The 16,345-nt window shown below is 44.2% G+C and overlaps 1 protein-coding gene across 1 annotated transcript in view; it reads right to left on the bottom strand.

Annotated features, from left to right (window-relative positions):
* LOC103781719 (leukocyte tyrosine kinase receptor-like) overlaps positions 1 to 16,345 on the bottom strand; it is a gene marked incomplete at its 5' end in the record, with an annotated part of 50,607 nt that overhangs the window by 6,894 nt on the left and 27,368 nt on the right. Inside the window, 12 exons of the mRNA XM_008949441.1 lie at positions 2,241 to 2,370; positions 4,692 to 4,756; positions 5,540 to 5,630; positions 6,486 to 6,672; positions 7,313 to 7,423; positions 8,162 to 8,314; positions 8,810 to 8,908; positions 9,420 to 9,602; positions 10,473 to 10,629; positions 12,282 to 12,413; positions 14,474 to 14,624; positions 15,108 to 15,285. Of these exons, the coding sequence (XP_008947689.1) occupies positions 2,241 to 2,370; positions 4,692 to 4,756; positions 5,540 to 5,630; positions 6,486 to 6,672; positions 7,313 to 7,423; positions 8,162 to 8,314; positions 8,810 to 8,908; positions 9,420 to 9,602; positions 10,473 to 10,629; positions 12,282 to 12,413; positions 14,474 to 14,624; positions 15,108 to 15,285 (1,637 nt within the window). The remainder of the gene's footprint in view (positions 1 to 2,240; positions 2,371 to 4,691; positions 4,757 to 5,539; positions 5,631 to 6,485; positions 6,673 to 7,312; positions 7,424 to 8,161; positions 8,315 to 8,809; positions 8,909 to 9,419; positions 9,603 to 10,472; positions 10,630 to 12,281; positions 12,414 to 14,473; positions 14,625 to 15,107; positions 15,286 to 16,345) is intronic.

The following is a 16,345-nucleotide window of genomic DNA, read 5'->3' as shown; positions in this document are numbered from 1 at the left end:
CGTTCAGCAGGGGGTGATGAGAGAGAAGCAGGTCAAGGCAGAGACACACAGGCAGGGTGAGTGAAGGGTTAAATGAGGCAGGAGCAAAGAGGAACATAAGCAGATTGATGTAAAGCATTAGAAAATGAGTAAACACTTTTTAAGCTAAAAAACTTCCAGGATATTCCATTTGGGAGATTTATGGCCTGGCCTGAATAGCCTAGTAAAGGAGGTGGGAGAGAGCTGCTCCCTGCTGGTGTCAGACTGTGAAACCAAAAGACAAGAGGGTTTAAAAGGTGAGATTGGGAGAGAAAAAAAAAAAACCTACCCACTTTTAAACAGTGAGTTAATAAATTATCAGCAGAAATTAGCACATGAACTGAGAGAGGGAGCAAGGGTGCATGAGTGCATGTCCCTGCAGCAGCAGTCAGCATCATCAGCTTCGTCCTTGTGGAAGGATGGAATTACCCTCAGGAGCAGTGTGCAGGAAAGGGATGCTTTACCACAGGACTCCAGGACTGGTACCAGCCCTTCACCATCCACACATCTCTAACTAAGAGCAATAAAGAAGTCTTTCTATAGGAGCCCTGCTTGTTTTTATCCCATCAGGTATTTTGCCACAGGGAAATGTCCTTGATATTTCTCCACGAGCTTCTACATTGCTCTCAAGAAGGGTGGAAAGAAATTACTATGCTGATGATAAAAAGCCCAAGAGATATCAAATAAATTGTTATTTTTAAGGCTTCTTTTGTTTCTGGATGCTGTTATCACTGTAATTTCTCCTGCTCAAACCACATAAACATACACTGCAGCCACTGAGCACTGGTTTTATTGGCTGGGCAAATTCTTGTACAAAGCTCATGGACATCTGCTAGGGAGAGTTATTGTAGATATAAAGTAGACATTTCTGGAGAGGGAATGAAGAGCAAGGAGGAGAAATTTCCACAGATTTCCATCTCTGTTCTGGGACATCTTTTTGAGCACTAAAAGGACTTCCACTATTGTGTTTGCTCTCTGCTAGCAGACCAGCTAACAGAACAGCAGGTTTGTTTTCACATGGTATTTAAAAAATAGCTGTTCTTTGCATTACAACTATAAGTCATATTTAAATAAGAGTATTTATTATTCTTTGCTGCCCACAGACTTTATCTGCTCACGGAAATTTTACAACTCTCACCATAAATGCCAAAAATAAAGATATACAACCCCCCTCCATCTGGGTGCTGTTATACCACTGCAAATGCATTTAATTAGTGTCTTTACTCCTATATGAGGAAGAGATTAAGCTCCATCTTTCAACTTTTTAATACCACCATAGGAGTACACACACGAAGCTACAGCTCATAACCATTTGGAGGTGGGGGAGTGGAGGAGAAGTTGCATCATGTGGTGTAGGAGAACACGAGGCACCAGCCAGCCTCCTCCTGGCCCTGTAGGCAGCTGGTGTAGGCACCTCAATATAACAAGAAATAATGTAGAATCAGGCCTAATTCTTCTGTTTTTTTAAGGTTTCCACTCAAGCAGAGTGGAATATGAAATAATATTTATTTAACAGAGTTGCCCAGGATCACACTGTTAAGAAGCAAGTACCCATATCTGGAATCTGCTATTCATTAGGAGAACATTGAAATCAATTAATTCCAAACATTCCCTGTGCTTGGTTGGCAGTAATATGCTATTAGAAATCAGAGATAATTTGCAAAACCCCTCATGACAGCTTTATATAAAGGTGATTTTTTAAAAAAAAAAAGACTTGACAGTTTCATTTGCATTGAATTTAATCCTTGTCACAGTGCTACATGCAAGCTCAGCTCTTCAACTAGCAGAGAAGTGTGCATCTCCACATGATGCTGATCCACACCTGCTACACTTCCAGTGCCTCAAATTCCCATTTCTGCATCTCAGAGTTACAACTTCAGCTCCTCACAGACCACCACAGTGCACAGAAAACAAGGTAGACATTGAGGAAAGAAAGCCCCATAATGTGTAATCCAGGTGATGGACAACTCTGGGATGACAGGACAGGATTTTACTCTCCTCCTCAGTTACCAATAGACTGGGGGTTGGGCTCTGCTTTCATTTTCTTTCACTGACATCAAGCAAACAGACGTGTGCACCCAGAAGTTTGTGGGAGCTGGGACACCTACACAGTCCTGCTTGGCTTCAGTGCCTTTATATTCATAAATGCATATCTTCTATATTCATAAATAAGCTCAGTAGCACTAAGATCAACCACAAGCCTAGCAGGGAAGTTCTCTCACCACCCTGGGTCGGTTCTGCCGAAGAAAGCTCTTCATATCTCCTCCAGCCATGAGCTCCAGCAGGATGAAGCGAGGCAGCATCTGCAGGCTCACCCCGATGCACTGCACGATGTTCTGGTGGTTGAACTTACTGAAAGCCAGAATCACAGCAACATGGAAGAGAAATACACATCAGTACCCAGCCAAAACCTGCTACACCCACTGTACCTTCAGCTTTGACAACCTGGATTGAAGCAAATCCTGATACAGTGCCAGCTACCCAACAAATCCCTAACTCAGCCATATCAAAACGCCTCTCTGAGCATGACAGCCCCAAGATCAGGGTTATACCTGGGCTTTGCCCATGGAAAGTTTTCAACAGTAGGTCTGAGAAGCTGAAAGTCAAGCAGAACCTTCTGACTGTGAAGAGAATTTAGCACACTGACTGAAAAGGTGGGGATGATGAGAGAGGAAAAAGGAAGATAAGCACTTCAATGTGCCAATGTTATTGGCATTTGTGAAACAAGGTACTGAATTAAAGGCACCACTGCTCAGGACTGAGTATTTTAAATATACTGTTGAGTTTGGTGAACTCAGTTCAGTATCTAATCTGCAAAAGAGGGACTCAGCCAACACCTACTGCAGCAGCTGCTAACGTTGTGGCTTTCTGCCTCTCACAGGAGAAGGCTGAGATTGTCAAGCAGCTCAGCAAGACTCAGTCATTAGAAAGCAACATCTTCCCTTGGGTAGTGATTACCTGGATAATACAGGAACTAAAAAGGGAAAAGAAGCTGGGGAAGAGAAAGAGTCATGTGCTGCTAGGTGAATCAAGGCACTCTGTAATCGATTGAAATTGCTCTTTAAAGAAAACCACACATCCTGTTCAGCCACCAGTTTTTCTGCAGACTTTTGGGAGTCTATGTCATGAGATTCATGCTTTAACAGCAAAAAATCAGCATCTAGGTATGAGCTGGGCCAGACAACAAGGAAAGGAAGTTCATATAGAACAAATTAAAAAAGGCATAAATTCTGATCAATTAGGATTGATCATGACTATGCTGTTATTTTAAAGTCACCCTCAACTATACTATGGTTTTAAGATTATGGATTTGGGTTAATAAAGTCAGTTCCAAGGCTGGAATACTTAAAGTCCACGTGGTAATAGGAGTGGCTGCCTGTTATCTTCTTCAGGCAGGTTTTACAGATCTTAGAGTTCACTGTCAGGAGGTTGTACAGATGAGACTTTGTGAAGGTTCTTTCAAGCTTGCAAAGACATCAAATGGCAGAACACATCTGAGAGAAGTGGAGAAGGGCTGTGTTCCACCTCTGCAAGCACTGCACACAGAGCCATATTCATCACCTTATCCCTGCAGGGGTTCCAGAGTGTCTCACTCAGCTATTTTTGTGCAAAGAAAGGGTAAAAGCCCAGGACCTTCACTGCAAAGACTTGTGGCAAACAGTTCTGCAGGCAGGAAAAGCAAAGAGGCTGCACATGGACCTCGCTACTGACTGAAAGCCACAATAGGAGAAGCTTTTCACACTTTCTCAGTGCCAAACTTGCTCTTCTAAAAACTCTAACACAAGAGAGATATTCTAGTGTATTGTAGTTTTGGGGTATGATTTTTGCTTTGTAAAAGAGCATTGGGATTCTCTGAAGAGATTTCAAATGCAGAACCTGTGCCTTTTTACTCCTCTGAACATGAACAGAAGAGCCAGCTAGGGGAGATTTTTGTTAAGATGTTGTACTGGTTTTGGGTGGGATAGAACTGATTTTCTTCACAGTAGCTCATACAGTGCTATGTTTTGGATTTTTGACCAAAACAGTGTTGAATTCACATTGATATTTTAGCTATTGCTTAGCAGTGCTGCCACACTGGTAAAAGATTTTCACATCACCCCACCAGCAAGTGGGCTGAGGAAGGGGAGACAACTGGGACAGCTGCCCCCAGCTGACCAAAGGGATGCTCCACATTATCTGTCATGGTGCTCAGCAATAAAAGAAGGGGGCAGTCATTCAGAGATTGGCTCTGGTCTTCCCAAGCAACTTGTTAGGCATGATGGAGCCCTGCTTTCCTGAGGATGGCTGAGCACCTGCCTGCCAGTGGGAAGTGATGAATCAATTCTTTATGGTGCTTTCCTTCCATATGCAGCTTTTGCTTTGCCTATTATGCTATTTTTATCTCAATCCCTGAGTTTTTTTGCCCTTCTGATTCTCTTCCTCACCCTACTGATGCGTGGGGCTGTTGCCTACTGGCATTAAACCACAACAGATGTGCAACAGAAGAACCTCAGTTACTTTGTTTGGGATGAACACATGGTCGAAACCAGTAACTCAGATGCTCCTAAAATCTGTGAAAAATAAGGCTGGATTTCCTTTTTGAACCCATACAACTGGATAAATGATTCTTATTACCTGCATTACTTTTTTTTTCCCCTCCTGCTCACCACCAGTATAAAAACCTTAAACTATACCTGATAATCAGTGCTTCCATCAGGAAATCCATCTCATCCTGCTCAGAGCAGACTTCCGGCAGGGTCTGTTGTGAGGTAAAGACAATGAGGACCATCCCACCAAAGAATTCAGAACATTTAGGTAACCACCAAAGGAAAAAAAAGAAAAGAATGAGCATGTAACATGCAAACAACTTGAGGATCCTGGGGGGTGGGGGGTGCAGGGTTCATCTTTTCAGTTCCCAGTTTCTTGCACACAACCTATTTGGTAGTTAAAGTTAGAACAGGAAACTTGTACCTACATGGAGATTTTTTTATGTGCATTTAACCATATGCAGTGTTCCAGAGCAAAATAAAATTATAGAATCATTAAGGTTGGAAAAGAACTCCAAGATCATCAAGTCACCATTGTCAACCCAACACTCCCATGATCCATGTCCTAATGGTTGGACTTGATGATCTTGGAGGTCCCTTCCAACCTAAAGGATTCTATGATTCTATGGTCATCAAGTCATCATTGCCAACCCAACACTCCCATGATCAATAAACCATGTCCTGAAGTACCCCATCTACATGTTTTTTGAACCCCTCCAGGGATGGTGACTCCACCACCTCCCTGGGCAGCCCGTTCCAGTGCCTGACCACTCCTTCAGGAAAGAAATTCATGCTTTATTTTCACCTTGCTGCTAGTGCCACACAGCTTAAAACTCAAAGCTTGTAAATCCTGGATGCAGCAATGTGTGGAAACCTGCATCACACATGTATGTCATCATGTATGGGATGAACTTGAATCCCCAACTGGAAAATTAATAAGCTAATATGGTTCTTATGGGTAATTATTGTTGTAGAAGAAATTTGTGGGTACTGACCTTGATAGCCACTTGAAGAGGGTTGGGATCCCCTGCAATGCCTATGACAGTTCCTTCATAAACTTCACCAAATGCACCATGTCCTAGTGCCCTGGAAGAAAAGAAAGAGATATTACTGTGCCCCTAGATCCAGTGTTGGCTGAGCTGTTCTCTTCATCCAGTCCCAGAACAGGAAGAGAGCCTATTGTAAAGAGATGGAATCAACAACAGAATTTTGTATTCATCTCAAATATATCTGAATCTAACTTCTCAGTATTTTCTGTCACTGTAACTAAAGCAGGGATGTTGGATCCTTAAAAGTTATGGACAACTAAAGCAGCCTGCTCAATCCTAGGGCCCTATCACCAAGTGTGGCAAAAGCAATGCAAGAAAGAGCTGGAGAACAGCAGAGTAAGATGGCTGAGAGCTGGTGTTTTCAGGAGATGGCAGAGGACAGCACATAGGAAGGATCAAGGTTTTTCCTCTAAAGTTTACATAACTTGGATCAACATCATTTGGATGGCATGGAGCTGGAGAGCAACCTAGCATGTATTTCCCTGTGATAGGAAATGCTGGATAGATTTGGAAGGGAGTTACTGCCATGTGGCAAATATAACCCAAGACATTGTATAAGAACATATAACCCAGTGCTGTGTGTGAGAACCTGGAACATAGAACAGGAGACTCAGTAACTTATGCTGCTCCTTGAGAACTTAATGGAATCAAAATATCCTAGAGAACATTGAATCACAGAATGTTAGAGGTTGGAAGGGACCTCCAGAGATCAGAGATTGTGTCACATCTATTGAAGCTTGGTTGGCTTGGACTAGGTGCTTTCCAGCTAGGTGGCCCTTCTTGTTTTCTTGTCCTGGACACCTGATGATGAGTAAATGAAGCACGTGAGCCCTCCCCCTGCCTTTGCTTCAGGCTGCCTCCCCACTGCCAGGCCAGAGAGGAGCCCCCTTACCGAAGCAGAGAGATGTTCTTCCGTGGGATCTCCTTCAGCTCGCTGAGGGTGGCAGCCTTCCCTGCAAAGCAGTAGTTGGGGTTGTAATCTGTCATGATGGCCGAGGTGCGGATCTTGCTCAGCTTATATTCTGGGCTCTGCAGTCGTGCTCTGGCTCCTTCCAGCTGCTGCTTCTTGAGGTGATAAACTGTGGGTGGGGAGGCAAATAAAAATGCACAAACAAGAGCAATACCCAGGGAAAAAAAGATCATGCTGGCCACATGGAACAGAAGGAAACCAAATCTGTGATGATAAATGCTCAAGAAGCATTTTCAGCTTGGCAGTGTCACACTGCTCTCCATGCTCTGTGGTGATTTAATCCTGGATATGCAGTCTTCTTCCTGCAGTCACCTGGGACCAACTTAGGTTTCCTCTGCTTCTTTGTACATTGGCCAAGGAGAGGGTTCTCCACAAGACATGTTGCTGGCATCAAGTCCCAAAAGGCATAACATCTCCCTGAATTAATTATGTCTTTGGTTAAAGACTGTGACCTCAGCCTACACAGCAGTGGCTGCTAAAGAAATGCCTGCTAAGAGGGTTTTCCAAGCTCTTTTTGTAGCAAACACAAGGACATAGCAGTCCTTACCCTTTAGGAGTATGCCCATGCCTTAACTGTGGGGTGGTGATGTTTTCTATCCCTTCTTCCTGTCCCTCTGCTCCACCTGTGAGACCACAACACTCTGGCTCCAAGTATTAAAAGCAGCAGCATGTTTTTGGGTGGTCTTCTTTTGTCTCATTTAACTGGGAAAAGCCAAGTCAAAGGGTGATAAGGAGTAAGTGTTTCTTACCAATAGATAGGCTGCCACACGTGAGGATCATTCCAAGCACCACGATCACAGCCACCACAGCTAGGAGGAGTGGGAGAGGCAGGTATCCCTCTGCAGTAGGACTCTGGGGCACTGAAAAAAGCAAAATAGAGGTGGATTAATGAGAAATCAACCAGAGCTGCTGTAAAGCATCCCTCTGAAGGCTGTTCCTATTTAAAAAAAAAAAAAAAATACAGTGGAGATGATGGCCAGAACATTTTTTTACAGCAAATCCCTCCACAGCCCTGGAGGTTGAAAAAATACATAATAATTTTTAAAAGGCAGAAAACTGTCTGATAAAAACAATCTCATCCATTCTTTAGGTTTTTATAAATGGGTAACATCACTGCTCATAAGTTGAAACTCTCTACAGTCTTGGTGCTTTGGAGTTCCAAGAGACTGTGTCAGGAAATAACAGTGAATACCAGGGATCAGCTGAACAGGCACAGTGGGAAACTGCTGTGGAAGGAAGTAATTTGTGGCTTAAATAACTTAGCAGTAGGTGGTATGTTACACTGGAGAAGTATTTACACTTCAATATTTGATACACTGAGTCCATTCAGGAAATTTAGACTGTGTTTCTTTACAGGTATTTTACCCTTCTACCTAATGCAAGCCTGAATGTTGGAGGTGGTGACAGAGATGCAGCTCAGCGTGCAAGAAAAGGACACCAGGCATTTTCAGCATGTGTTTGGCTGATATTTCTCATAACACTGTGTTTTCTGGAGCCACCAGCTGTAACATGGGGAACTGATGGTCACAAAAGCCAGGAGAAGAGATGACAGGAAGAACACAGACATTATCCAGTGAGGCTAAAACTTCACATCCTACCAGTGCAGGTGACGTTGTCGTTGGCCAGCACAGCCCCCATCTCACACTGGCAGACTGGCAGGTTGGTATCAGGGTCCCGTTTACAGTTGTCTGAGTGGCAGTGGCTGCAGTTCAGGTAGACCTGAACCTCCACCTCGCCGTGGCTCTCCATGGCTGAGCAAGGAATCAGACACAACAGGTGGGCTTAGTTTGGTTTTTCTCATCTTGTTCTGGTAAGGAAAAAAAACAAACCAAAACCCAGCAGGCACCTGCAATTTCTCTCCTTCTCTGCAGGTGGGCAGATAGTCCAACACAGTGTGGACACATCAGAAACCTGATGGACACCAGAAGGGAGGAAGGTATTGAGTCCCTCAAGCAAACACAGAGGTCTGGAAGTGAATTGACCTGGAAATGTCTGGGACTGAGGATGTGCAGCTGAACCTGATCACTGGTGTCTCTCCTGGCCTAGAGATTGACATGAGAAACACCCCAGAGCACTACAGAAATATTGAAAGGAATGACCACAGCTAAACTTCCAGAGCAAAACACACCAGAATGAAATGCACAAAAAGCAAAGACTGGAGAAGAGGGAGCATGAGAGAGGAAATAGAGAGGTTGAAGGAAAAAGGAAGAAGAAAAGAACTAAGAGGAATAAGAAGCATATTGTACCTGCCAGGGGATGCAAGAAGATCTCTCCAATGGGGTTCACAAAAGAGATGCCATCCTGCCCACCAGCTGTGATATCATCACTGTCAGAGGCATGCCCCCCTGGGAAAGGAGAGTATGAGAAGCTGCTCAGTGCTGTAAAAGATCTGCTGCCTCTGAAGTGTCCCATTCATCCCTGGCTCTTATCACCTGGGGTCACTCTGCAGCCTCCCAGTGATATTAATATGTACAATGGCCTTGATGAATAGATGCTTACTTGACCCAGACAGTAACCAGGTTAGTGAAGTGATGTATTCTAGTGGAGGTTTCTCAGTTCAGCAAGGTGAATACAGATTTGCTTTAAACAGAAAAAGGAAATGGGATGCTTTCCCTGGGATGAATGAAGGGGTGATTCAGCACACCTTCCAAATTCTAAATCACGTCAAAACACTTCTATAACCTTGATTTCCCTAATGAAAGGGAGATGGAAGAGAGGAGGGTGAGTTTAACACTCTTCAGTTTGAAGTATCTATGAATCACCTTCTGCAGCAGTGTACCTCTGCACTGAGAGAGCCCTTAACTGCAGGTGCTCTGAGGGGTTCAGAACTAGACACTATTCCCCCAGCAGACTTACCTCTGTAGCCTCCACCTCCTCCACCAGAAGTACAAGCTCCTCCTCCCCCACCAAAACCACCTGAGGTGGCCCACTGGAGCTTGGCTAGTGCTTGGGGGCAAGCTTGGCCCCCTTCTCCCCCTTCCAGAAGGGATTTCCCAGCCTGAGGAAGCAGACTCTCATCTTGCCAGCCACCACCTCCACCTTCAGTCAGAGAGTGAGAAAACAAAACGAGAACAGTTGAGGGAGGCACAAGCAGAGGGAAATAGGAGAGATACTGTAGAGAGATTGGCCCTTATTAACTTCTTAAATGCCTGCATTCAAGTTAAACTTGCTCTTTGAGGTTAAGAGAATATACAGCCAAGCTCCTTGTTGCCATGGATAGTAACAAAGAGGAGATGTAATGCACAGCCTGTGGTATGTGCTGCAGAACCAGCAGCTTGGCATCCATCTCTAGTAGCACTAGGGAAATGAGGAGCCCACCACTCCCCTTTGGGACAGCCTGTTAGGGCTTTCAGCCCCAGTGAGATGCTATGTTCCCTGGGGAAATAAAAATCAAGTGGATTTCCTCATCTCCCTCTAGTGGCCCCTCTATAAAGCTAAAACAGCAGGAGAAGGGAGAACCATCCTGGAATTTTTTGTCTCGGAAATGGTTTCTAAGCCCAGGTTTACATGATTATAAATAAGCTTCCTTTTCTGGTATAATTCCCATAAAATAATTCTTGTTGTTAGGGTTTCAGGGGAGTAACAAGGAAAAGATCTTCTCTTCAAAGGCCATTGTTACTGTTTGAAGGAGTGGGCTCCATCTCCCAAACATCATTTTCACTGAGTCATTTCATAGACAAGAGGAGTCTAACTATGGAATAGTCTGTACTGGAGCACTCATCACTTATTCCATGCATTGTCTTTTATCTGGGGACACACCACCTAAAGGACACCTGCTATAGACTACCAGCATATTTCTACCACAGAAGAATTCCAAAAGACCAAAAAGAAGCCCCTTATTTGGTGCCTGCAAGACAACGTGTGTATTCAGCCCTCTGATTCAGACCTTGTGTGGTTTCAGTGTCTCACCTGCTGCCCCAGTCCTCCCACTGACTCCAGGGACTGCAGTGCTGTTCTCAAATTGCTCCAGGGTTCCATCATCCAGGGAGTTGTCCTGAGCCTTCAGGTAGGCTTTTCCTCCTCCTCCTGCTGCGATGAGCAAAGGTTCGAAAATCCCATCCTTCTGCTGGAAAACCCCCCAGCAAACATCAGAAAAACTCCACATCCCTTAGACACATGAACTCATACAAACTCATTACAGACCATGAAAGCATCCCAAGGAAGAATGGCCCAAGGCCAGGGCAATGCTACTGACTCTTTCCTAAATTCATTGCAAGAACGTTTTACATTGTGTTCCTGTCTACAAGAGGAACTGTTGAACTGAACACCAGGGTTCTGGGGGGTTATATGTATTTAGGACTTCTGCCAGTATTAAAGTGGGATCCTGGTATGATTCCCAGACCTGAGCTGTCAAAATCATAGAATCACAGAATGGCCCTAGAAATCATCTAATCCAACCTCCCTGCCATGGGCAGGGACACCTCTCAACTAGATCAAGTTGCTCAAGTCTTCATCCAACCTGGCCTTGAACACCTCCAGGGAGGGGCATCCACAACCTCTCTGGGCAATCTAGTCCAGAGTCTCACCACCCTTGTACTGAAGAACTTCTTCCTAAGATCTATTCTAAACCTGCTCTCCTTCAGTTCAAACCATTTCCCCTTGTCCTGTCACTGGACACTCTTGTTGAAAGTCCCTCTCCAGCCTTCCTGTGGGTTCCCTTCAGGTATTGGAAGGCAGTTGTAAGATCCCCCTGGAGTCTTCTCTTCTCCAGGCTGAGCAATCCCAGTGCCCTCAGCCCATCCTCATAGCAGAGATGCTCCAGCCCCTGGCTCATCTTTGTGTCCCTCCTTTGGACTCATTCCAACAGACCTATGTCCCTTTTAGCGGGGACACCAGAACTGGATGCAGTATTTGAGGTGGGCCCTTACGAGAGCAGAGAAAAGGGGGAGAATCTCTTCTCTTGATCTGCTGGCCACACTCTTTGATGCACCCCAGGATGTTCTTGGCCTTCTGGGCTTCATGAGCACACTGCCAGCTCATGTTGAGCTTCTCATCAATCAGCACCCTCAAATCCTTCTCTTCAGGGCTGCTTTCAACCAGCTCTGTGCCCAGTTTGTAACTGTGCCTGGGACTGGCCCAATCCAGGTGCAGGACCTTGCCCTTTGACTTGTTGAACCTCATGCAGTTTGCATTGGCCCATTTTTCAAGCCTGTCATAGGTCCATCTGGATGTCCTCCCTTCCTTCAAGAGAGTCCACAGCTTCATGTCATCGGCACCCTTGCTGAGGGGGCACTCAGTGCCACCATCCCTGTCACTGAGAAAGATGTTAAACAGCACTGGACCCAGAACAGACCCCTGAAGAACTTGTCACTGATCTCCACCTGGACTTTGAGCCACTGATCACAACTCTTTGAGTGAGATCTTCTAGCCAGTTTCTTATCCACCCAGTGGTCCATCCACCAAGTCCATGTCTCTCCATCTTAGAGACAAAGGATGCCATGTGGGACAGTGCCAAGATCTGAGGAACCAGTTCAGTTAACTTAGTGACAGTGACAAGTATTGACCAAGGATATGAAAAGACATGAAGAATTTAAATTTAAATGACAAAAATACAAAGAGAGGCAGAAGGGGAGTTGGGAGGGAGGAGATGACAAGAGAGGGAGATGCCTTTTTCATCACCTTTTTTTAAGAACTGAGTATCATATGCCATGATTGACAGAGGAAACTAATTGCTCTGCTGGACACTGCTCAGGCAGGATGCAAAGAAGAAACACTTACCCTAAAGATGTAGGTTGCTCCTCCTCCACCTCCACCTCCTCCAGCCCAGTCCTTCAGGTCCCTTTTTATTTTGTAATCTTCTTCAATGAGAGATGACTCTCCTAAGCAGATCTTCTGGGTTTCAGGATTGCCCTGAAAGGAGACAAGTGATGCACCCAGATATCAGCAAAGTCCAGCTCTTGAGAGTTATCTGTATTTCTCAGTATAAAAATATTGTATTATTTTTTATGTGTATTGGGCATATATAGAACAGTATATACATTATCTTTGTGGAGAGGGAACTCTTCTACAAGGACCAACAGCTGAGGGATCTGCCTGTCACCTCTGATTCACAAACTCACATTGCACATGCAAGAGAAAACACAAATGCTTCCAGAAAAAAACAAAGCAACACAGCAATAACTCATTATTTATATCACATAGTTTATATTTTGCATATTTAGAACTTCTTATATTCAAGGCTATTAAAAAGTGTTGAATTATGTATTGATTCTTAGAACTTTCTTTCTGCTCTATTAGGTATAAATCATAAGGTATCAAGCTCATAAATGCATAAAGCAGAGAGAAGGAGCCCACCCATAATTAAGAGTGACCTACTGGCACATCTTGGAAGAGAAATCTGGAGTCCCAGTATCCTATTCCTGCTAAATACTAGAGAACACTGAAAAGCTTGAAAAATTAAAGATTATTTGGCCAACTTAGAGGGTTTTTTTTGGTGAGACTGAGTTTCAATGGCTGTAAATCTGCCCAGCTTCACTCAGATGAGGAAGTTTGAACAATTTCAGGAGCTGCTGTGTCGTATCAGTGCAGGTGAAATTGCTGCTTGTGTGGGTCATGTCACACACCTAGGCTAGAAGAGTGGTGCCAATTTTACTGCCTGTGTCCTCTCATTCAAAGAAGAGGCCAAGAGATGACAAGGCAGGTAGATGAGGACCAGGGAAAAGTAACTGAGGTAAATCTAAGGAGAGAGAACGAAGGTTTGGAGCTGCAGAACTTCTTCAGAGAAATGGAAACAAACATGAGTTACCTAAGGTATGGATTCATCAGGATTCCCAAAGCCAAAGAAAGTTCATCTTTAAAGTGGGAAACATGAACATAAACTTTTTCCAATGGCATCTGCCACAGGGAGCTAGTTAGTGCTGGATTATACTTTGCAGTTTGAAGAAGTCATGAAATGGAAGGGAGTAATGGACAACTTTGCAGATTACAACCTAAGCCTGGAGAGTGCACTGGAGAGGGAACTGCAGATGGACAAATTTATGTCTTATTTAGATAGGTAGAATATTTGTACTACCTAAAGTGAAAAAAAAAGGCTAGTTTTAGAATCTCTTGCAGTATCTGGGTAAGAGGATTGGCCTGGATGACCTTTAAAGGTCCTTCCCAACCCCAGACATTCTATGATAAGACATCATATGCTCTAGGCAATGTAAACTGCAACTTTGAATGCCTACAAGAACAGCATATGCATCCCAAAACTCACCAGTCTACCTGTGGAGGAAAGAGGCATTACCAAAAGATTCAAGCTGAAAAGAGGCAACTTTTGAGCCGAGGTGATAAGAAGACTTTCAAATCATTTGGTCTAATATTAGAGGACAAACATATAAGCATTCACATCACCAATTTCTGTTTCTCATAAAAGGTTTTTTTTTGTCATCACAAATCCCTAATTCAGGGGCCACTGTAACTAAGTGAGAAGATTCCCACTGGTTTTGACAGACTTTGGATTCAGACCTTAATCTCTAAGCTTAGAGAGTATCTTACACAGTGCAGCCACAACGCTGCTGGATGCTTCTAGAAATGATAGATTAATCTGAAATCTTGGCAGACAGAAAGAAACCTAGGCTGTGGAAAAACAGGAGAGGGAGCACACAATTCTCCCCTACTAGCTCCCTGCTATAAAATAAGTTCTTCATTGGCTTTCTTCTGCGTATTTCAAATACCAGGAGCTTAAAGTTCCTGTAGGCTTCATATTTGCTAGTACATTTTGGCACTGTTTTTCTTTTCAGAGTTCTTTATATTTGTTTTGAGATTCCTTCTAACTTGGTTTATTGGTTCTTCCGAGGCTCCTGACTGGATTTAATTGTTGGATTCTGGGATTTCTACGGTTCATTGCCAAACCCCAACCCACCCACTGAATCCCAGTGAACTGTGTCTGCAGAGTCTCTGCCCACATGTGCTTGTGCAGCCCTCACCCCAGGGCAGGCATCCTCCCCCTGCTGCCCCACTAGGATGTACAGCAGCTCATCTTTCTCCAGCTGGAAGGTGGCTGAGATGAAGACCCCGTGGGACCTCTTATTGTGGTTTTTGGCTCCTTTTCCCCCAGCTGCTCCATAAGCAGAAATCCTGGAAGAAAAAGTAAGAAGTTAGAGAGACAAATCTCACACTTCTCATCCACAAAACAATTCCATCTGCAAGCTCTCCCCAAACAGGCATGGCTTCAGAGCAGGCTCCCCTGCTGCAGCACCTCATGGCTATTCTTTGAGACCCATGCAGCTGGACTGCTCAAGAAGATAGTCCCACTCTAGATCAGAGGACTGGAGACAGACACTTCAAGAGAAAATAGGATGAGCCACTATAGCCCAGTCGAGAAGTCCAAAGCTGGACCACACATCCACCTTCACTCCTGATCTCTTCTAAATCACAACTCCACCACGCCATGCTTTGCAGCAGCTCAAAAACAGCTCCACACAGCTAGTGCTCCTACTTCTCTCTTACTTCATTGCCCTCTCCACCCAGTACAGATGGAACAACAATTATGCTTGCTAGAACTCCACAAACAAAAGGCAGAGAGAGGTGGCTGCCCCCCCAGAGCCCCCCAGTACTCACCTGTACCGGTTTGTGGCCGGCACCCTCCAGACCTGCACGCCCCTGAGCCTGCCTTCTTTCTGCACACTCACAGACACGTTGCTGTTCCTGTAGGCACTGTCACACTGAGCTTGAGTTGGCCCCTGTGGACCACTGGCACCACATGTGGTGAACCACCAGAGAACAACGGACGTGTCCCCTGTGACCAAAACAGCAAGAATTGGAGCAGTTGTGAGCTTTGTTTCCTAGACATGTACAATAACTCACTGAGCTAGATAAGCAGAAGCCTGCCTTCTTTCTGCACACTCACAGACACGTTGCTGTTCCTGTAGGCACTGTCACACTGAGCTTGAGTTGGCCCCTGTGGACCACTGGCACCACATGTGGTGAACCACCAGAGAACAACGGACGTGTCCCCTGTGACCAAAACAGCAAGAATTGGAGCAGTTGTGAGCTTCCCTTGGTTTCCTAGACATGTGCAATAACTCACTGAGCTATATAAGCAGAGCAAGTGTCATTGAAACAAAAACTGCTCCTGTTGATATCTTTCCTTAATAATCCTTCATTAATGAAGTTCCCATTATTATTATTCACAAAAAGCATCAATGATTTTCGTATAAAAATCAGATGATTCAGAGAAAGACTGTGTTGCAGCAGTATATGCTACCTACAGGGCTTTAAAACTCAATATATGTCTGTTGGATCACATGCTTATTATTATATTTATACCAAAAAAAATGCTTAAGCTTGCATTTATGGTGTTGAGGACTTGAAAGCTGGTACATGCTAAAGTTAAATTTATCTGTTCAACTTTAATGCAGCTCCCTTGTAATACAATCTACTACAGTATCACCCTTAATTATATGATCACAGAGCACTTATATTAGCCCAACTTTATTCGAGTCATAGAACAACTACTGGTCTGTATATAGTCACTGTTAGCTTTTGTCCCTCTCTCACTTTATTCCCTGCACACTATTTAATACATTACAGACTGCAGATAAACCCCATTGATTGTGGGGTGGGAGAGAGGAATGGGACTTCTGAGCAGGGGTTTATCCAAGGATCTCACAAACATTATCAAATTCCTATTCAGTGCTAGTGTGAAGCAAGGAGATATTATTCAACTTTCTAAATGAGAACTGAAACATTTACACAGAATTAGAGTTTAAAAACATCTGCCATCACAAGTAGTGGCCACCTATGAAATGTGAAAGTTTTAGATGACTGTGTTTCAGGCTTGCACAAGAACCCTGTGG

This window comes from Merops nubicus, unplaced genomic scaffold (assembly GCF_000691845.1).
Source record: "Merops nubicus isolate BGI_N331 unplaced genomic scaffold, ASM69184v1 scaffold9701, whole genome shotgun sequence".
In the NCBI taxonomy this organism is placed as follows: domain Eukaryota; kingdom Metazoa; phylum Chordata; class Aves; order Coraciiformes; family Meropidae; genus Merops; species Merops nubicus.
Note: the sequence above shows the minus strand (reverse complement) of the source record. Positions and strands in the feature narration are given on the sequence as shown.